Genomic DNA, 22,071 nt, shown 5'->3' on the forward strand with positions numbered 1-22,071 from the left:
AATCAAACTTTAAGGCAGGAGAACTGAAACGGTCAAAACATAACCTCTCATTGGAAAGAAAGCACTCGGGGTTTGAAACTGCAGAAAAGAAGTGGACGATTAATCTAAACTACGCCGCGAGGTTATTTTATCCCACAAAATGGAGCAGTGGTGGGGCAGCGGGTGGGGTCAGTGTTTTAGCAAATTACAAAAGTGGATCTCAATGTTGAAAAATCAAAGAGTAAAAACGCAAAAACCAGAAAAACGATCTAGTAGTACTCGCTACAAAAGGCATATTATGATTTCGTATCATTCAATCGTCGAACTAGTTGTGAACGGGGGTGGAGATAGGGGGGTCAGGAGTTACCGGACCTCTCATGAACACTCACCTTGCCGCGTGGGATCCATACTATTTGGCATCATTGGTTGTCCAGGGGGCTAAAACAAGAGCAATACATTTCAGTCAATCAATCAAGTTGTGAACCGTAGGACAAGGGGAAGGCCTTTCACTTACACCATTGAAATCGTTTCCAATTCCTTGCGGCATTCGGACTCCGGGCCGGGGACCCGTTGGATATCGGGGACCTCCCATGAATGGCTGCAAGAAAAGAATGGGTGGGAGGAAGATTGTTAGAATCAATTCTGGTCGAAGGCAAATTGGCATAGCAATTAGTGTGTTAGTGTGAGTGTATGAGTAAATATGTGATTGATGTGATGATAAATTAAACTGATGGCGAAAACGGTTCGGTGGAAGGTGGCTGAAAGTGGTTTAATTAGCCAAATGGAATTGCAATTGAAAGCTGTGAAATGTTACAACAATGCATTACAATGCTAGCCTGCAGATGCATACTCAATTATTAAAATAGATTGCCGCTACGGAATAATGAAATTCAATCATTCTTTGATGTAATTATAAAAGGGTACAATGGATGGCACAAATTTGGATCAATGAATTGAGAAATGCTTGAAAAATATTGAACTTTATTGGCTTTGTACTGCTCAAGTAATCTAGAATTATGAACTTGAGTGCACTTCTCATCACTAATTACATAAGGCATAGTCGTGATATTCAAAAACCTTCACTACGTGAAACAAGTGAATGAAAATCAATTATCGGATGCGTTGAACTTTATGTTCAGTCATTTAATGATTGTCAGCATTTGTTATGGTAGGTTGCAGCAGTGTTGGGAAAATATTAAAAATCAAACAAGCAAGCATCTGAGGACGATGTTACACACCGTAACAAATCTCAACAGCTACAACTCTAACCAAACCGTGGTAAAGTTTCATGATTTTTGCTTTACATCCGACCGCAACCTGAAACTACCATCGCTGCTGGTAGCAGTTGCTTCGTGTCTGCCATCGGTGAAGAGTAAAAAGATATATCAAAATATACTTCTCTTTCTAAGAACGTTTACAACAGCAACATTGTTGTGTAGGGTAAACTCTCCCCTTGATTTTTGCACATTGTGAACAGTCTCGCAATATCAAAAGTATGATATTTTGTTTCAATATCACGAGTGCTATTTAGAGCATATGAGAGCGGAATAATATCATTTGATTGATGATTTTGCCAACACTGCACACTGGGGACAAAATCGAAACAATGTGTTAAAATTCAATAACTTCGGTGCTCGCTGGAACAAGAGACTAAAAAATAGTCATTCTAATAGAAAAAAAAGTCTCAGAAATCGATTGGAGTGGGTTTCATCTTGGGCACGATAGGGTAAGTTGGGGTTCTTCACAGTTTTGCCCTAAAATCTCCGATTTTGCATGATTTGAATGCTGTATGTCAAGATACCGATGATATAGACGGATGATTTCTTCTGCAAAGTTGATCAGGAGGTCAAGGACTGTTGGATGATGGACAGAATAATTCGAAATTCTTCCGCTAGGCAGCGCTAGTGAGCATTCGAAGTGAATATGTCTGCGCTGTTGTATCTCAAGATCCTGACTATTTAGACGGGTGATTTCTTCCGCAAAGTTGATCAGGAGGTCAAGGACTGTTCGATGATGGAAAAAACAATTCATAATTCCTCCGCTAGATGGCGCTAGTGATTATTGAAAGTGAATATATTTGTGCTGCTGTATCTCAAGATCCTGACAATTTAGACGGATGATTTCTTCGGCAATGTTGATCAGGGGGTCAACCTTTGCAAAAAAAAACTGCTCAAACATGGACTTTGTAAGCGAGTTGGTCTCTTTAGAGCGTATTCAGCAGAACGAATCTGACTGGGGACTCGGGTTCCGCCAAATATCCTCTCCTCTTTCGGATACTAACAACAGGCTCATAAAATGCTCGGAGAGAAGAGAATCATCCTCTTTTAAAAAGCCAATCTGGTTGTAGTGCGTAAAACCTGTAGCAGAGTCCGGACCAGCCGTGGCATGCAATTTACAAGTCAACACTTTCTGGTTTAACTTTGAAATCCTGTCTGCTACATCATCCAGTTGTAGAATCCGTGTCAAATAGCATATAACCATACCACGGATTGAAACGCTTGATGATAAGTATCCTTTTTCTCGGTTTGGAGTTGAGAACGGTGGAATTATGGCGTTTTTAAATTCAGCTACTTTGTTCCACGGCTGCAAAATTGCAATACCTAAATGGGACAATATGAAGGGACTAATAACAATGCACATCTCTAATATTGATCAAAGATTTAGAAACTTGACCTATTTTAAACATAAAATTGTTCTATCAAGTTTTTTTTTATATATACGTTAGTTAAACTGCCATACCTAGATGCTTCTTAGTGAATCGAGCCAGCTCTCCATACTTGGTTTTACTTAACCCAAGTTCTGATTTTATCGCCAAAGATGACTCCTCCGAACACAGAGATGTTCCACGAATAGAGTTAACGGATTCGATGGTCTCTTTTGCCCAAACCTCACCGCCGCTCAACAAGTGCTGTAAGATTTGAGCAGTTGCTGGATTTGCAGCCTTTATGGCCGCAATTTTGGCTGAATACTGCAAGTTATCAAGACCTTGTTCTTTGAAAAGTCCGATACTGCGTCTGTATTTCGAAAATCTTGTCAACTGGCTAAACTCCTTGCGCTTTCGACCTCGAGGCTTTAGGGTTGACGGTCTTCGCTGACTGTTGGAACTGGTATCCAAATCCGGAGTGGCAAAAGGAGGTGAAAAGGAGATGATTGTGACGAGGGATCTTTGGGTTTCCTTGAATGGACCCGCGTATTTTTCGAAAGCCTGGATCCTGAGGGTTGGTCTTCGACCTGATAAAATAACTGATGATGAATTATATTCAAGCATTTTTTTCGTAAAATTTAGAGTCGGTAGTTTTTGTTTAGGATTTTTATAAAATATTCATACAAATATCAAAGACAAATCTTCTTCTAATCGCGGTTGATGCTATTGATTATTTAGTAACACGAACAAAAACAGATTTCATCAGTAGTATGTCTTGCTTTACATTAACGCATTTCCACGCTTTTACTAATTTTCATTCAAGTTCAATTTAAATTGGTGTGGAATCCGTTGTTTTTTGAAAATTTAGCACTTCGCTCAACAGGTACATTTTTTTCCGAGCTGTGAGTTTTTTTAATGCTCGACGGTATCGTATTAAACGTTTCTTCGTTAATTTATGCTGCTTTCTAAAATTAAGCACGCCCAGGTATTTTTACCTCGAATATGCTTTCAAGCCACTCTGCATTCTTCTTAAAGAACCGATCATTCTTCTTAAAGAACCGAAGTGACGTAACCATACATTTTCAGAGAAAGAGTAATATGTTTTCACTGTTTCTACGGATAAGTGACGTCCACCATATAAGAATGTTGAAAATTCAAAAGAAGTTTTAAACAGTGAGGTTCATATTTTCCGCTTAATTTTGACATTTTTTAACAGAATGAAATTTTTTTTGGCAATTTTTTATAATTATTGCAAGTTTATGCACCCAGGTCCATGACTATAATGCACACCATTTTCGTTGTAATTGATGGTGTAAGAGATGTTATAGGTTCTCCAAGTTGCTTTGGAGTTCAGATTATTTGATCTACTGGCTCAACCATAAATTACACGATGTCCTCAGCGACAAAACCTACAAAGACATGTTCATAAAGTTTCTGCGGATCGTTTTTGATTTATTTTGATTTATAATCAAGGTTCTCCAAATTGTCTTGAGCTCAGATCAATTGATTTACCTGATCAACCATAACTGATACAAGGTCCTTAGTAACTAAACATCTCCAAACAACATCAATTTAAGGTTTATTAGAAGTTCTAGGTTCTTCAAATTGTTCTAGAGGTCAGATTATTTGATCTACTGGATCAACTAAAATCTGCACGATGATCTCACCAACAAAACTTTCCGAAACACGTTTATACAGTTTCTGCTGTTCGTTTATAGTTGATTTTGAGGTATATAAGATACTCACGGTTCTCCAAATTGTCCTTGAGTTTAGATCAAATTCTCATCCAGGTTCACTGATTCAAAGCCCTTTGTATTAAAACATCTCCAAACAGGGTTAAACATATCATGCACATTATTTACGTTTGAATTTGATATGTTTAAGACGTTCTAGGTTCACCAAATTGTCCTCAAAACTTGTTAATTAGGCTACCATCTCGCATTTTAGTTTGATTACATTCATAGATCAGGGGGCCTCCATAAGCTCGGTCGGTAGAGCCTGCGACTGTAAAGCAAACCATGCTGGAGGTGGCTGGGTTCGAATCCCGGTTGGTCTAGGATTTCAGATTGTAAAATTTCTCGACTTCCCTGAACATAGAACGTAGTTAACTGTATGGAAGATTAGAGATCATCATTACAGTCCCATTAACTTCACAGCAATTGTAGGAACTTTTGAGAAGTTCTGAGGAATGAAAAGAAATTCTGAGCATTTCAGTACAACTGAAACAAACAGCGGGAACATAAGCGAAGTTAATATGCTAAAAATGTGTGCAACTTACTGGAAGCTTTAAGAACCTCAAAGCGGTTCTTTTAGCATCCGAAAATTTTCAGGAACTTTTTTGAAGTTCCTAGAATTTCAGAGAACTTCACAAAGTGTCAAGCGAGCTTGAGAAATATAGAAAACTTGAGGGGTATTGTGCAAGTTTTAAAGAAGTTCTAAGCACCTCAGAATCTAGATCTAGAGATCTTTGGGGAATTTCAGAAGAGCAGTTCTCGTAACTTAAATTGTTTAAAGATCTATAATCGTAAATTTAGAAACAAAAAATAAGAACCCTTAAGATGTTTCGAGAATTTCAGGAAAGTACAAATACCATCAGAGAATTTATGAAAATTTCAGAAATATTCCAGGAACTTCACACAAGTCCAGAGAATTTCAGGGAAATCATCATCAATAGAATTGAGAGCTTTAGGGAAGGTTCGAGAACATCATAACAGATCAGAGAATCAAAGGGCAGTTCAAATAATTTCAAGGAAATTGTAGAAACCGGAAGTTCCGGATAGCTCCGAGAGAATTTCTGTGACGTGATAAAAATTATATGAACATCCGGAAAACGTGCGAGTATTTTAAGGGTGTTATATCATCAGATTTCAAGAACATTAAAAAATGCGAAAATTTATCTAAGTTGATTGGAGAATATCAACGAAGTTCCATTAATTTAAAAAAAAATCAAAAGTTCTTTAAATAGATCTAGATAGTTACATGATATTCAGCGAAGTTTTGAGTACTTCGAGGACGATCAGATAGGTTCAGAATAATCCCATTAAGTTAAGCTAATTTGCAGCGACTCATAAGGAATTCCGTGGAATTATTGGGTATTCCAAGAATTCTATGATTGATCCGAAAGCGTCAGCAGTGTCAGGGAATTATGAATATACATCAGAAAATTTGCTGGATTATTAAACAAATTTAGAGAACTTCAGGTAAGCATAGTAATTAGTGAGTGTTTATAATGGTTATAATACTTAAGGAAAATGGTCGAAACTTCAAGGCAAATTAATAAATTTCAGTAAAATTGCGGGTTCTTAAAATATACTGATCATATCAGGGCAGTCTAGAGAACTTTAAATAAATTAAGTAATCGTTTAAACAGTTTTAATAACACACTTGACTATTGAACAAGTTGGAAATTAGTGTCGATAATTTGATGGAAGTTTCATGAGCTTCAGAAAAATCCTGAGAACTTCAGTGAAAACCATGGAACTATATTAATTATTTCGTTCGAATTCCATGAAAATTGCGGGAGCACAAAAGTTCCAGAAATTTTGAAAAACTTCGAAAACTTCACAGAAGGGCAGTGGCCTTCAGAAACATTTCGAGGACTTCCTAGAAATCTATGGAGCTTAAGGGAGATCCTCGAACTTTATGAACATAAGCCAGGAGCATTTGAAAGAAGTTTAGTAAGTAGGGAGAGGTCAGTTCCATTAGTTTCAGAAAATTAGGGGGAAATTTAAAGCAGTTCGAGATAACTTTGGAGACGGAAAAAAGTTAATTGAGGTCTTCGCATAAATTCTGCAGTTCACTGAAGTTTAAACATTCATGAGAACAGAAAACAACAGAGAACCGCAGAGCAGTTCCGTTGACATTAGAGAAGTCACAAAATTTTTGAAAAAGTTAGGAGAACTTCAGCGAATTTTTAAATCTTTAGAAGAGATCCACGATCATTAGAAAAAAATAGGGAACTTTAGGAAGTCCTAAAAAGTTCAGGAAAGTTTAAGAATTTGATGAGTTCATCAGGCTAGTTTCTCAAACTGCAAAAGAACTTCAAGGCAGTTTCATTAACTGCAGGAAACATTTGGGAACTTTCAAGTAGTTCTAAAAACCTCAGAATAGTCCATTCCATATTCAACGGAGATTGCCATTGAAATATTCCTCAAAATTTTGATGAAGCTATCGTCAATTTTCTTTTAGTTTTCCTTCAAATTACCTTGAAATTCCTCACAATTAGAAACCATTCGGAAAGTTTCTCCGAATATTTTTTGAATTCATTTCAGATTTCCTTTTGAATTTCACTCCTGCACTTGGAATTCTGCTCACATTGAAAGTCTCCTAAGAATTCATTGGCATTTCTTCAGCAATTCTTTAAATGTCTTCTCATAATTTGTTTGGCAAACTCTCCTGAATTCATTTTCCGAATTCTTTTGAAGATGTCCTGCAGTTATTCTCAGATTTAATTGTGATCCTCCTTTTAGTACTTTCAAAAAGATTCCAAGGACTTATGCCCGGATTTGTTTTTTCCCACAAACTTTATGAAATTATCCCCAGAATGCTCTTGGAATTTTCCTCTGGAGTTCACAGGAGTTGTGCTCCTCAGAAATTCCTAAGAGGTTTCATTAAAATTTAATTTAAATTTAATTAAGAGTTTCTTGAAATTCTACTCAAACTATCAGGCTTGACAAGAAATCTAAAATTCCTCAGTTGGAAGCAGATTGCATTTGAAGTTTTTCCGAAAGATATTTTTTCTCAGAACTCCCTTGGAATGAGTGTGAGCTATTATTTTTAAAAGCATAGTGATGTGGTGAATTGTTAGATACATATGAACAAAAACATTAGTTTTCCCATATAAACTTGAAATGGTTTGTGCGAAGTCAGTTTCTTACTAAAGTAGTTCAAATTTTGGGAGGCTAAGCAGGACCCAATTTGGAACCGTTTAAGCACTGTGGAGCGAAAATTTCAAATTTTGCATCAGTCTAATGGGTAGTTGACAGTATTTCCCACTTTTTACAAAATCTGAAGCCGCCATCTTGGATTTCAAAATGGCATCCCATATCGATTTTTATCCTATAGACGTCATACCGATTCCAGAAATACTTCTATTCATGGGTATTTGACAGTATTTCCCATTTTTCCTAAATCAGCAGCCACCATATTGGATTTCAAAATGGCGTTCGTCATCGATTTTCAGCCTCTAGACGTCATCCCGATTCCAAAAATACCCATATTGATGGGTATTTGACAGTATCTGCCTCTAGACAGCATCCCGATATTGAAGGGTATTTGATAGTAAAGGGTGATACGGTCAAAATTTGGTCAATATCAACTTGACGTATTTCTTTCAATTTTGCATTTAAAAAACCTGAACACCACTCATTTTGAAGGTGTGTGTGTGTAGAATGTTTCTCCTATTTTGATTTTGGAATTCACTCTTCAGTTGTCAAAATGCCGTCCAAGCAAGAAGAGCAGCGTATCAAAATTTTGCTCGCGCATCGCGAAAATCCGAGCTACTCGCACGCAAAGTTGGCAAAATCGCTAAAAGTTGCCAAATCAACCGTTACAAATGAAATTAAAGTGTTTGGGGAACGTTTGTCGACAGCCAGGAAGTCTGAATCGGGGGGAAAACGAAAACCGGAAGCCGCTGAGACGACAAAGAGAGTTGCCGGTAGTTTCAAGCGAAACCCTAACCTCTCTCTCCGAGATGCCGCAAATAAGCTGGGTGTATCGTCTACAACCGTGCATCGAGCCAAAAAACGAGCCGGACTATCGACTTACAAGAAGGTAGTGACTCCAAATCGCGATGATAAACAAAATACGACGGCCAAAGCGCGATCCCGGAGGCTGTACACGACGATGCTGACGAAGTTTGACTGCGTGGTAATGGACGACGAAACCTACGTCAAAGCCGACTACAAGCAGCTTCCGGGACAGGAGTTTTATACGGCAAAAGGAAGGGGAAAGGTAGCAGATATTTTCTAGCACATGAAACTGTCAAAGTTCGCAAAGAAATATCTGGTTTGGCAAGCCATCTGTACCTGTGGCTTGAAAAGCAGCATTTTCATAGCTTCCGGGACTGTCAACCAAGAAATTTACGTGAAAGAGTGTTTGAATAAACGTCTGCTGCCTTTCCTGAAGAAACACGGTTGTTCCGTACTGTTTTGGCCGGATTTGGCATCTTGCCATTACGGTAAAAAGGCCATGGAGTGGTACGCCGCCAACAACGTGCAGGTGGTTCCCAAGGACAAGAACCCTCCCAACACGCCAGAGCTCCGCCCAATTGAGAAATACTGGGCTATTGTCAAGCGGAACCTAAAGAAGACCAAAAAAACTGCTAAGGGCGAGCAGCAGTTCAAGGCAAACTGGCTTTCTGCGGCGAAGAAGGTGGACAAGGTGGCTGTACAAAATCTGATGGCAGGGGTCAAGCGTAAGGCCCGGCAATTCGGATTTGGAAAAGCGGAAGCCTAACTGAATATTTTTCCTAAATTTTATACTAATTGAACTTGAAAAAGAAATTTAATTTGATTTTTTAAATAAACGATTTCACCGATTTACACGCGTTTTCCCTTGACCAAATTTTGACCGTATCACCCTTTATTTCCCACTTTTCCTTAACCGGAAGCCGCCATCTTGAATTTCAAATTTGCGTGGGTTAGCGATTTTTGGCCTCTAGACGTCATCCCGATTAAAATGAATCGAGTGAACAGTCAAATAAAAGTCAGAAATACTGCGCTTTGGTACGAACAGCTTCGCTTCAATGCGCAAGAAAGTTCATTTGTCAATGAAAGACAAAACGAACACGAGCCATGCCAAAACAAACAGCATGAAAACTGATCGATTCTGCCGATGGTTCTGCTCAAAGAGAAGACAGAATTGAAAGTGATGGTTGACAGCTTCGTCGTCGCTTGACGATTTTCGATTGAAAGTGACTTTGTTGGGTCCTGGTTCGATTTGGATTCCATCCATCCTCAGCTATTGGAGGCGATGTTCTTGATGCAGCCAAAATTGAGGTCATAAACAATCCAATCAAAGAGAACCTCTTGGCACTAGGAGCTTCATCAAAGGTGACAGGTGGTTATGGCAAGTTTTGCCATAAGAAATGCTCCTCGTGTTTATAAGCGAAATTCACATTCAAGGTTGATTAATTGCGTAGGAAATCAGTTTGGCAAGGCATTTGTGACCAGCATAACCTTCTGGTCGTATGGAACAGCTCAAATTTTGTTTTGAATACAGAAATGGCAAAATAGTGAACTTTCTGTGAACCTTAACGGCAAAGAACTCACCAACACGGGGAAACCGTGAGCTCCTGCCCACCCGTGATAAAACCATCGCGCTCTTGGCACATATTTCTCAGTTCCCAGATGGACCCAAATTCATGCCTATAGGAATGTTTGTTGTGTCAACATTTAAGAACGGAGGTGCACCTACAATAGCACCTAAGTCATTGACAATGTATTGGTCCTAACGATGAAGAAAGCAACCATAACTGCTCTGTATACATTGTCAAAGTTCTGCAGGATATCATCTGCTTACGAGTATCACATAATGACGCCACTGGCAAAAGAAATCTATGAATTTCAGCCCAGAATTAATGAGAAATTAACAAAATGCAGTTTGAAACCAAGGGGTGATCAACTCTGCACATTGTGCCGAAGCACATCGTGGCACACTGATTGACACGTCATGGCACACGATGACAAGTATGACACACAATATTATATAAACCGGCATCACTGTTTTGTATTAACATTTAACCATTCGTTTACATCAAAATAAGAGGGAAAGGGCTTTTTTTTTGTGTGAGTGCCATTTTCCAGCGAAATTCCCACAATCATAATAAGAGATTGTATAATTGACGAGACTCTCTTTGTCCTTATGCCTTCTGGGGGATGAACCTCTACAGAAAGTCCAGTGTGCATGGAATTTGACTCCAGATTCTTGAACATTTCTTGGAGTATTATACTTTTTAAGTTAAAATTAAAGTTAAAATTTTAAATTTCTGGGAAATATGCAGGTTCAAAAAAAAAAACATTTCAAGTTCTGTTTTATTTAAATTTATTTGTTACTGAAGATTCTTTCTTTCCTTTATTTAACGTCGGTCTCTGTTCCACAATCTACTGCCAATCACCGACGGACATCGATTGCCATCAATTGAATGCAATCGAATGTGCAGGAAGGCAGCTTCCACACCTGCGTAGGATGATATCGCACCCATGCAACACACATGGGCCGGGACCAACGGCTTTACTTCCCTTCCGAAGGAAGACGTGACCAGATATTTTTATGCCTCAGAAAAATCCCACCGACCTCGGCTGGGATTGAACCCAGACCCATCGGGGTGTTAGAAAGCAGTCACACTGTGAATCTATAAAATTCAAAGCGTGAATGAAAATAACGAGAAAAATTATATCTTTGTATTTTAAAATCCATTCTTTTCTTCCAGACTTACAGGTACTTTGAGGAAAAAATAAATTGTCTGATGATTCCCGGTTTTCCAGATTGTTGCAGTTAGTAGACCTCCTTATACTGTGGCTTTAGCCATAAACTTTCTATTGAATCTATCGCTTTAAAGGTTTATATCCTGCATAAGTGTTATTGAGATTCTAATTGAATAAGTCTAAAACATCAAATATTTATTTGGTGTGCCATCATAACTACTACTTTTCTTCTCTTAGATCTCTTTTTAGTCACTATTGTTACAACGATAAGTCACTATTTAGTCACTTATTTCTTCAACATAGTCACTAAAATCACTATTTTTGACAGCACTGATCGCTACCAGCCCTGCATTCGTATGTATCAGCAAGGGCAACGTAATGAAAAATTTTAAACACGCATCGATCAGCCACAAGGAGGCCGTTTTGAAGATGCATTCGTTCTTCCAAAACCCTAATCTCAGACAAGTACGACGATATTTCGAACAATCCACTTCCTGCAAGTATTATGCTTACAACCGATCATTTTCGATAAAAGTACAACCTGCTTTATTCAACTCGACACTTGGACGCACACTTGCCACCAGCCTTATGGAAGCCCCTGATCCTACCATCCTACCAGTCGAGCCTATGCTGCCAGCGTTCAACAGTCGTCCCAGACCTGCGTTTGAGTTAGGCGAGGGGGTCTTCCAAACTTCAACCGTAGGCAAGTACAATCAGCAAGCAACAACTTCTTTGCTTGCAAAATTCTTGGATTCCTGAGTGACATCGTATGTGTCTGCTTCTCGACAATGGTGGTCTAAAAATGACATTAACAGTATACCTGCCCCATCATGCCAGAAACCGAGACGCACCACAGAAAATTCACCGGAAGCGTCCAGATCCTCCGATCTAGTCCTGCCGAAGAGTGACGGCGTACACCATCATGATGAATCAACTTCTGTTTGTTTACTGGGAAGCACTGCCGTTGGCATCATGAAACCCCCCGAGCGCCCCACCACAGTCGAGCCGTTCCCACCAGCGACCTGCAGCCGTCCCGGCCCTGTGTGCGGGTCTGGTGAAGGGGTCTTCCAACCACTCGTTTACGGCAAGTATGAACTCGTCCATGTGAATTCAACTGTTGATCCACCGCTTGGTTTCAGTTCATCTTTGCTTTCGGTTATGGCCACCACTTCCAGCCTTTCTACGCCAAGTGATCTTTCGTTGCCTGATAATTCACCGTTCTCCCGCTCGGATCCTGGACAAGTTACCATTGACACGGCTCACACCAAACCCTCCAGCGGTCTACTATCAGAACACCGTTTATGTATTCACGGAAACTTGGCTCGATGGGAGGATCAATTCAGTACAACTGTTTGGCGACTCTTTAACTGTCTACAGAGCAGACCGTAATTCATCCAATAGCATTCGTACCCACGATAGTGGTGTCCTCATCGTTGTTTCCAACGCATTCGCCTCCTGCGTGATCGCCGACAAACGGTTTACTACGATTGAAGTGGTTTGGGTTAAGGTCAGGCTCACTTCGCGGAACATCCTTATTGGAGCAGTGTATATTCGCGCTGAACGTCGACATGACTGCAGGACAATGCAGCTTCATCTGGATGCTGCAGAATTTGCATCGTCCTTGGCTGATACAACGGATGTGTTTCTTCTGCATGGTGATTTTAATCAGCCTTGGCTTATCTGGTCACCCTCAGACCAGGGTCATGAGATCCGATTGCATCTTCAACTACTCCTGCCAGCCACTTGCTTGAAGACGGCACGGCTTTTCATGGACTGAGCCAGATAAACCTTGTCCCCAACTCTCGTTTTCTCGACTTGGTTTTTGTAAGCGAAAGTGCACTTCTGGACTGCCTGATATATCTATCGCAAAGGGATCTCAAATTTGTTTTGACGATCGTCTCAATTTTCGGAAGACCTATTTCCGTTTGCTGAGGCGTTCCAAGGAACATCCTTGTCCCGGATCGACTGGAACGTGTTGAATGACCTTGATATCGATACAGGAGTCGCTCGCTATAATTGCCTTTTCGCGACTGTGTTTGTGCTTCAGTACCGAAGTGCCTACCTCCAAGAAAACCGCCATGGTCTAACGCTACTCTCCTCAACCTGAAACGAGTGCGAGCTAGAGCTCTCCGCGCTTTCACTCATCGACGATGTACCCTTACAATTGATTGGGTTTTAACTGATTCAAGTCAAATTTATAGCCAATTAGTTACCCAATTCTTACTTTAATTAAAAAAAAAAATAATTCAATTTTTAAATTAAATTAAATTAATGTAAATAAATAAAAAAAAACTTCGGTTCTTATCACCTTCCAGTAAATTTTGAAATATCCCAAGAAATAATTTCTAGTATCATCAACTCTGCTTTTAATTATCATAGAGCTGATTGGGAGCAAAATCGAACATTTATGGAATATAGCTTTGATCCAAACATTCCTTTGCAAAACCTAATTAATTATGCTCTTAAATCTCTGACTACTTCTAAAGTTGAAGCAAGAGCCGCCTCAGTACCAAAATGCGAGGTTAAATTCGATTCAATTATAATACACGACGATCTTCAGCTCTTGATCGGTCTTAAAAATGTCCGTAGGAGACAATATCAAAGAACACGCGATCCTGCCATGAAAGTTAGCTGGCGGGATTTGCAAAAACAAATTAAAAAGCGATTCTCTGCCCTGACGAACAAAACTTTTGAAAATAATGTTTCGAAATTAGATCCAAGTTCAAACCCTTTTAGAAACTCACAAAAAAAATTAAAAAACCTCAAAAGCCTATTCCAGCGCTTAAAGGTGGCTAAATTTTGATCACAAATTGAGGAAAAGCTCAGAAACTTGCTAAGCAATTTGAGAGCTCCCATAATTTCAGTTTGGGTCTTACTAGTCCTAATTAGAATCAGGCTGCTCGGGATTATCTGAATATTTTCTATATTTTCATAAAAAAACTCTTTGTCTTTCTTGGTAAAACTATTTTACAGACGTTTTCATGTGGCATACTTCCCTAATAAATGGAAAAATGCAAAAGTTGTTCCAATTTTGAAGCCGGATGAAAATCTAGCTGAAGCTTCTAGCTACCGTTCAAAAAGTTTGCTTTCTTCGAGAAGTAAACTTTTTGAAAAGATAATTTTAAATAGAGTGATGCTTCACATCAATACGAACTCGATTTTTGCAGATGAGCAGTTTGGATTTCGTCATGGGCATTCAACTACTTATCAACTATTAAGGTGAAAGTTAATGCTTTTCCGTTGATACTGAATCCACACCCGTTCAAACCACACCCAAATTCGAAATGCACCAATGCCAACAAGCATTGCAAATTAGAAAAATGGGAAGTATTGAAATTTTGAACATATTCGTAACACAATATTATTAACTTATTAACTATACATAGTAATTCTACTACTGAAATGACAACTTTAATGCCAAGATTTCAAGTTCAGAGTAGTCCTACTAATGCTCAGAGAAGTCTTGTCGTAGTTCAGGGAAGGCCTGCTGAACTTCAGCGAAGTCCTGATGAAGTTCAGGGAAGCCCTGCCGAAAGTATTTTCGAAGTTCAGGGAAGCCTTGCCGAAGTTCAGGGAAGTTTTTCCGAACTATAGGGAAGTCCTACCAATGTTCAGGGAAGGCTTGCCGAACTTCGGGAAAGTCCTGCCAAAGTTCAGGGAAATCCTGCCGAAGTGATTTATTAGATTTTTCGAATGGTACGTATGGAGATTTCTGTTATATGACTTCCTCAGTCTGGGGTAATCCAAATTGGGAAATGCAAAACTGACTGTTTGGATTACCCTAGATTGAGAAAGTCATATAAAAGAAATCTCCTGCCGAAGTTCAGAGAACTCCTGCCGAAGTTCAGAAAAGTTCTACCGAAGTTCAGGGAAGTCCTGCCTAAGTTCAGGGAAGTCCTGCCGAAGCTCAGAAAAGTTCTGCCGAAGTTCAGAAAAGTTCTACCGATGTTCAGGGAAGATCTGCCGAAGTTCAGGGCAGGGTTGCTGAAGTTCAGGGAAGTCCTTTCATTTCGATTCTTGGAAATCAGGGAAGTCCTGATGAAGTTCAGGGAACTCATGCCGAAGTTCAGGGAAGTCCTGCCGTAGTTCAGGGAAGGCCTGTCAAAGTTCAAGGAACTCCTGCTGAAGTTCAGCGAAGTCCTACCGAAGTTCAGACAAGTTCTGCTGAAGTTCAGGGAATTATCAATTATCTATAAAAATACCAAGATATATCAGAATACCTTCACCTGAAATTTTCACAGAATATCATGAAATACTTGTGAAACAACTTGTGAAAATCGAGAATAGTTTTTCCTTCATTTGTTTTCCGTCGATCTTGTTTTCCGTGCTGAGCACCAATGCTTCCGACGCCAGGGAGGCAGCTCCCACACCTACACACACGCACACTTAGATTTTTTTTACAGGAGTCAGTATTTTTTTACTGGGTTTTTGAATTACTGAAAAACTCGGTTAAAATTCAAATGACCGTTATTCGTAAAGATTCGATAAAGTCGATAAATTTTATTTTTCATCATTAAACGTCTGTCTGTAAATTTTCGTAACTCAATTTCACATCTTAGAATTTTTCGCAGATTTTTTAAATTTTACCGAACAGTTCCGCAATTCAAAAACTCGGTAAAAATTACCGACTGGATAAGTGTGTACCTATCGACCCATCAACTCATGAACCGGGGACCAACGGCTTTACTTCCCTTCAGACGGAAGGCGTGATCAGAGATGTTATGCCTCAGAACATCCCGGCGGCGTCAACTGAGATTGAACCCAGGCCTACTGGGGTGAGAGGTGATCATGCTTACCACTACACAACCGGTGCCACTCAGGATCATTTTGATTAAAACAATATTTTATTTAGCAATGGCAAAGGTGGGTGATTTCATAAATTATTTATCAATCCTGATGAATGTGCACGTCTTAGTGGAATACCTGTATAATGAGAGAGAGAAGGATTAGTAATTTCTATTTAATTCCACTACCTTATTTGCTTATCCTTGACAGATACTCGTATTTCGTCTACCATGTGCAGACTTCTTCAGTGTCTTGTACTAATACTAATAGTCGAGTATTAGTACAAGACACTGAAGAAGTCTGCACATTGTAGACGAAATACGCGTATCTGTCAAGGATAAGCAAATAAGGTAGTGGAATTAAATGGAAATTACTAATCCTTCTCTCTCTCATTATTATTTATTAAATTATCTTTAAAAATATCCGGATACATCAGAATACCTTCATCTAAAAGGTTAATTTTTTTACAAACAAAGACTCAAATACTTTTAAAACAACTTTTTAAATTTGAAGATCAAATTGGGTTTAAAAAATAATTTATTGATCAATGGCAAAGGTGAATGATTTCTAAAATAGTTCAATTTATCTTTGAAAATATGCAGATATATCAGAAAACCTCAATCAAATAGGCTAAAACTTTCACAGAGTATCCTTAAATTAGCTTACGTATACACACACTTGAATTGTTTTTATTTTATTACAAATACACGCGTTGCCAACATGAAATACTCTCAATTTAGAAATATTTTTACTATTTATTTTCAAGCGCTTTCATAAAGGAGTTGTTGCGATAACGCATAGATGATATTGCCGAATAATTATTACATCTGTTTTCAATAATCGATCATTTTCGCAAAATATTTCGAATTGAAATTCCAAAAAATATTTTACAATATTCATCAATTATTGCGAATAAAAAAAGTCACGCGCGAGCTTGATCCTGCTGCTGGTTTTTTCTTGCTTATTCATGAATGGATCGCCCTGTCGCACAGAGGAGTATTTGACCCTAAAAGGTGGCCAAAAATCTAAATCCCTGATTTTTCAAGAAGATTAACTGAAAGTTTGATAGAAATCTGATTTTAGATTAGTTGCCATCAATATAAGTGAAAAAAAGTCAATCCCCCTAATAGTGCACATTGAACTTTTCTCTATTTATTCTGTTTTTCTCAATTTGTGTGCGTGTGTGTGAGTGTGTTTGAGTGTATCGTTACAAACATTTCGATCACATTTTATTGGCATCTGAATCAAAACCCTTTCCGGAACATTCTACAGCACTGCTTCCATCACGATCGCTCCCCTGCCGTTGAATTTTTGCCAACATCTGCAGCGTTTCTGTAGAAAAAGGTTTGCTCTCCTTTCTTGGTGTTTGTCTAGAGGTGCTGAGGAACGGATCTGAGCTTAGAAGAAGCTTGTTCAACACATCCCTGTTGCACTGGATTCTAGAAAATTAAGTCTGAAGTTTCGAAAATGTGTATTTCTTGCTTCCGCAGCCTCCTCAGAAAGTTGAACGATCTGTAGTAAGGCATGACGGATAACTTCTGCTCCATGCGCAAGAATCTTATGTAGTGTTGGTGTCATAGGCTTGGCGGTTTCCATTGCAAATGTGGCAAACTTGTCAGCGTAAACTTGGTAGCCACATGATATTGTTTCAATAATAATTTTCAACCGGTGAATGAGACGAATGTCAGCGTCAAGTCCTGTTATGGCTGCTTCGTGATGTATTGCCGTCGTTAGTGTTTCTAAAACCAGCCTTGGGAACGTCAACTATTAGCCCCATTTCAGATTTGAATGCTTTCTGAACGTCAAGTATCCTGCGCTTAACTATTTGTTTCTCTTCAGGATCTCTGACCTGATGTAACTAATATAGTTAGTTTGTAAGAAATATGCAACAACGATTCAAAAAATCTAATCCTTGCATGTTAAATCGACAATCCAAATTTGAACGATTCTGGATTAGAGGGCTGAAGTTCGTCAAGACTGTTGAAGGTCTTAGAAGTTTTTCCACAAATGTAGCATCTCATTGTCAAAAAAGTACTTTGCCGTCCACCATTGTTGGAAATAAGACATGACTAACTTTTACTAATTTATCGTTGTTTGTCCTGATCTCCGTTTTTTGAAGGTTCTATACGAAATTTCCTCAACAGTAATATCGTTAGTTTCTTTAACAAAACGAATCCTTTTTGGACGGCGATTTCTTGGCGATGACCGAACAGGATTCTGCCATACCAACTCTAGTAATCAGTCGAACTGGTACTAATGAACTTTGGATAATATTTGTATCATCAGCTTCCGAATCGTCAAACTTCTGCTTATACTGTGCCTGTTGAGATCCGTCACACCCCCACTTGGAAACCAGTTGCATACTGCATTTTTCTTCGTCCGATAACTGCTCCAAAACTTCATCCAGATACTTGCAAAGCCGTAATGCCGTGTGATCCAGTAGATCCAGACGCACTTCTGCGAGTATTTCGGTAACTGTAATGGCTTCTTCCTTTGGGTAATAGTGATTCTTTGCTTGTTTCAAAACCGAATAACATGGGTAGATCGATTTATCTGCCATGTAAATAACTTCATATTGCTTTATCGTCAAGTCAGCCTCAACAAAAAAAGGTAAAACTTCTTCAGGCTTATGTTGACGAGGATATTTTGGATGGGGGTTAAGGATAACTCGATTAAGTTTCGCAGCTGTCGAGGGGAATGCTGCTACTGATTTTATTACATTTGCAGCAGCTGTATTTCCAACAGCTCGCTGATCCATTTGAACAGCATGTGTCAATTCGTTAACCGAATCGGTTGCTCTGAGTTCTGAAGTTCACTTGAATCTTCAAACTTCTTAGTTGGACGTCCATGCCTTGCCGGAGGAACCTAAAAAGTGAATTGAATTTCAGAATTCAACCATTCGTGGTTGGTACTGATGAAAAAACTTTAGCGATAAAGGGAGGCAATCCATCTTTTTTTGAAATCGGATTATAAATCGGAAAAGAGGAAACATGAGGATGATGTTAGTATGTAATTGTATTCCTTAAACACTGAGCTTTCAAATGGTGTATTACAACTTGCCCAGAAGTGCCCGAAATGTGTAGAAACCGTTACTTAAATTTCATTAAATTGCTAACTTCTTTCAAATGCATTGCATTGTTGCTGCCCATGACAAAACTATGAGTTCAAATTAGGTGTTGAAAAATGCAAACTGTTCAAAAACAATCTGCTTACCGTTATAAATTCTATTAATGTTGTTAAGCACCTTTTAAATTCAAGTTTTCGCATTTTAACACCGCGCGATAAAAAGAACGCACTTTAATAAACCACCCAACTGACTACACCAGAAGCTAAGATATTGACAGGTGGGAGGGTTTGAAAACTCATTAAGTTGGTTCAAAGTAGTGGTTATGCCATGAGCAAGATGTGTTGCTACTAAAAACATCGAACAAAAGTTGGTTCATACTTTTCGCTTTTCGGACTTTTGGCCAGCTTTCTAGAACAAATACTCCGATGTGCGTCGTGTGGCTTTTTTTTCGCTTCTCTGTTTGGTTCGTTTTGTGCGAGCGTTTCAAATCACATTGTTCTTCAACCTGGAGCATGCTTACGCACAGATACATGCAAAAGCCAGATGTTTGGTTAGGAAAACGAAATCTAATGATTGGAATTGTGTTAAAAAAAATGTTCGTATTGAAATAATGCATTTTACAGGTATGTTGTCTTCGGAGAAAATTTTACTAACAATATTTTGAAACGATCTACGGGAGTGAAATATGACCTTTCATACGAAATACTTGTGTAATTGATGAGCAAAGTTAGCGACCACTATGATTGTGGTTCTAAAAATTAACTTAGAAAATGGTTTTCAGAAAATTTAAACAGCCAGCGCCGGTGGTGTAGTCGTAAGCGTAACTGCTTGCTCACCCAAATGGGTCTGGGTTCAATCCCAGCCCCGAGGTCGGTGGGTTTTTTCTGAGGCATACAAATCTCTGGTCACGGGACCTCCCTTAGCTCAATCGGTGGTACAGCTACAAAGCAAGACCATGCTAGAGGTTGCTGGATTCGATTCCCGGTTCGGTCTAGGAATTTTTCGGGTTGGAAAATTTCTCGACTTCCCTGGGCATAGAAGTATGATTGGACTTGCCACACAATTATACCAATGCAAAAATGGTACAGGCATCGAAAGCTCTCAATTAATAACTGTGGAAGTGCATCTAGAACACTAAGTTGAGAGCACGCAAAAAAGTAAAATATGCCATACGCAATAAGCTTGAAAAGCGAGGAAGAAGAAGAAGACGTCTTCCTTCGGAAGGGAAGTAAAGTCGTTGGTCCCGGCCCATGTGTGTTGAATGAATGCGATATCCTACGCAGGTGTGGAAGCTGCCTTTCTGCACATTCGATTGCCGTCAATGGAGGGCAATCGATGTCCGTCGGTGATTGGCACTAGATTGCGGAACAGAGACCGACGTTAAATAAAGGAAAAAAAAAAACAATAAATCAATCTCGTAAAACTTGCTAGAGATAGCAATTTTAGTTCTTTAATTTTGCCCGGAAGAGTTTTTTTTTTCGATTCTAAACCGATCCACTTTCATCTTAAGAAATACCAATTTAATTCTTTCAAACAAATGCTCAATTTCAATTTAGAACAAATAAAGATTTAAAAAAAGGAAACTGCAACCTAACGTTTGATGCTGTACAGCAAACAGGGAGTTTCAATTTCATGAAAGATGTCACAACAGCGTCCGAGATTTATGCTCTAGAAAACTTGAAGTGATAAGACATATCAGCCATCATGACGGCTATCTTTGGACTTTTCAAGGAATCACCTTAAATCTACGTCTCTATAATAAAAAAAAAATCAATTAATCATCCTTAAATCTACTAAGAATTAATCAAATTTTGTCTTCCAATTTGTCTGATTAGTTCATCCATTCCTGTAGTGGAAAACTGGGCCTTCAAATTGTTAACCTTCCCATAACGAACCACATGAATCTTGACTTATTTATGGCTTGAACCCTTCAATCGCGAGAACACCCGAATTAATCCACCACAAATAGACCTCGTATACAACTAATCATCGTTCATCGTTGTTCGTTAACGCGATCGATATTAAGTGATATAACCCCATATGGGTGCGTGTGGGTGGGAGTCCCTGTGCAGCAATGTAGACATATAGTTTCTATCTCCAAACTCAAATGAACCCGTTTTGTACATAAATATAACCAGTCAGTCAGCTGCCAACTAGCAATCCAATCATCATCGAATCAATCGCTTCTTTGCTGCTGGCTGGCTGCCGCTCGGTTGTTCGTATGATTAAATATTCTTGTGGTCCTATTTTGTGCTGTGGAGCTATTCATTCCACAATTGACGCCGGGGGAGCTGGTTAAATATTTACGCACTATTTGCAATGTACGGTTTACGGTGACTAATAATGAACACAGCAGTGGCTAGAGGCAAGTCAATAAACGTATTACAAAATACTAAAACTAGACATATTAAGCAATAAATTACGCAGTTGGCTTCAATGGTGAATAGGGATGAACTATGTTTGGTTTGTACATAGGTAGGACACAGAACAACATTCATGGCAGATAGAACAACATTGATACAACTAGGTTTTTAAAACAAGTGTTAGCATACATGGTTAGTGGCGTGAGAATGATCAGGATAGAAAATGATGGCATTTTTTTTAAAAAGAGTTATCATCGATTGTATTCCACTATGAACAACGATTTTGGTTCAGATAAATCTGTTGCTGCTGTGCCTTCGTTGAGTTTAACCAATTTTCCAATCAAAGCATAATAAAGGGTCCTAAACTTTTGGGTTAAACTAAAGAGACACGACGTTAGGAGCAAAACCCAAGGCTTAAAAACAAATCTCGATAATAAAAGACAGAAAGAGTAAGAGAAGAGGATTGACAGAACGCAATACTAACCTGGCCGCTCATCATCTGTCCATGCGAGTTTGGTGGTTGTGGGTGTGGGGACTGCCCACTACTAGGATGTGAAGGTTGTGATGGCCTAATTGAGGAGTTCTGCAAAAATAATCCAGGTATGAAAAAAAACAGAAAACGGGTGGCGGTGGTGTGGTTTCCGAACAAAAATCATAAACAAAAACAAACGGAAAGTTAGAAAAAGAAAAAAAAAAAACGTTGGTAAACTTAAAACAAATCTAAGGAACTGGGTCAGCCAATACTTTTTCAGTGTAGGAGGACCCACCCATCTTCGTTCAGGTTGCTTGGATTCGGTATTTTTCTCA

The 22,071-nt window shown here is 38.9% G+C and overlaps 1 protein-coding gene across 5 annotated transcripts in view; it reads right to left on the bottom strand.

Annotated features, from left to right (window-relative positions):
* The window catches only part of Ssdp (Sequence-specific single-stranded DNA-binding protein), a 226,706-nt gene that overhangs the window by 55,337 nt on the left and 149,298 nt on the right, over nucleotides 1-22,071 (bottom strand). For 4 of the 5 annotated variants that reach the window (XM_065225969.1, XM_065225967.1, XM_065225966.1 and 1 more), the window contains exons 7-9: nucleotides 21,749-21,847; nucleotides 494-577; nucleotides 369-417 (exon numbers count right to left, since the gene is read on the bottom strand). In XM_065225969.1, the coding sequence (XP_065082041.1) occupies nucleotides 369-417; nucleotides 494-577; nucleotides 21,749-21,847 (232 nt within the window). The remainder of the gene's footprint in view (nucleotides 1-368; nucleotides 418-493; nucleotides 578-21,748; nucleotides 21,848-22,071) is intronic. The other variant, XM_065225970.1, reaches the window with a different exon arrangement.

The sequence above is a fragment of the Ochlerotatus camptorhynchus genome, unplaced genomic scaffold (genome assembly GCF_037179485.1).
Source record: "Ochlerotatus camptorhynchus isolate MF236.1 unplaced genomic scaffold, CSIRO-AGI_Acam_v1.1 ptg000242l, whole genome shotgun sequence".
Classification (NCBI taxonomy): Eukaryota; Metazoa; Arthropoda; class Insecta; order Diptera; family Culicidae; genus Ochlerotatus; species Ochlerotatus camptorhynchus.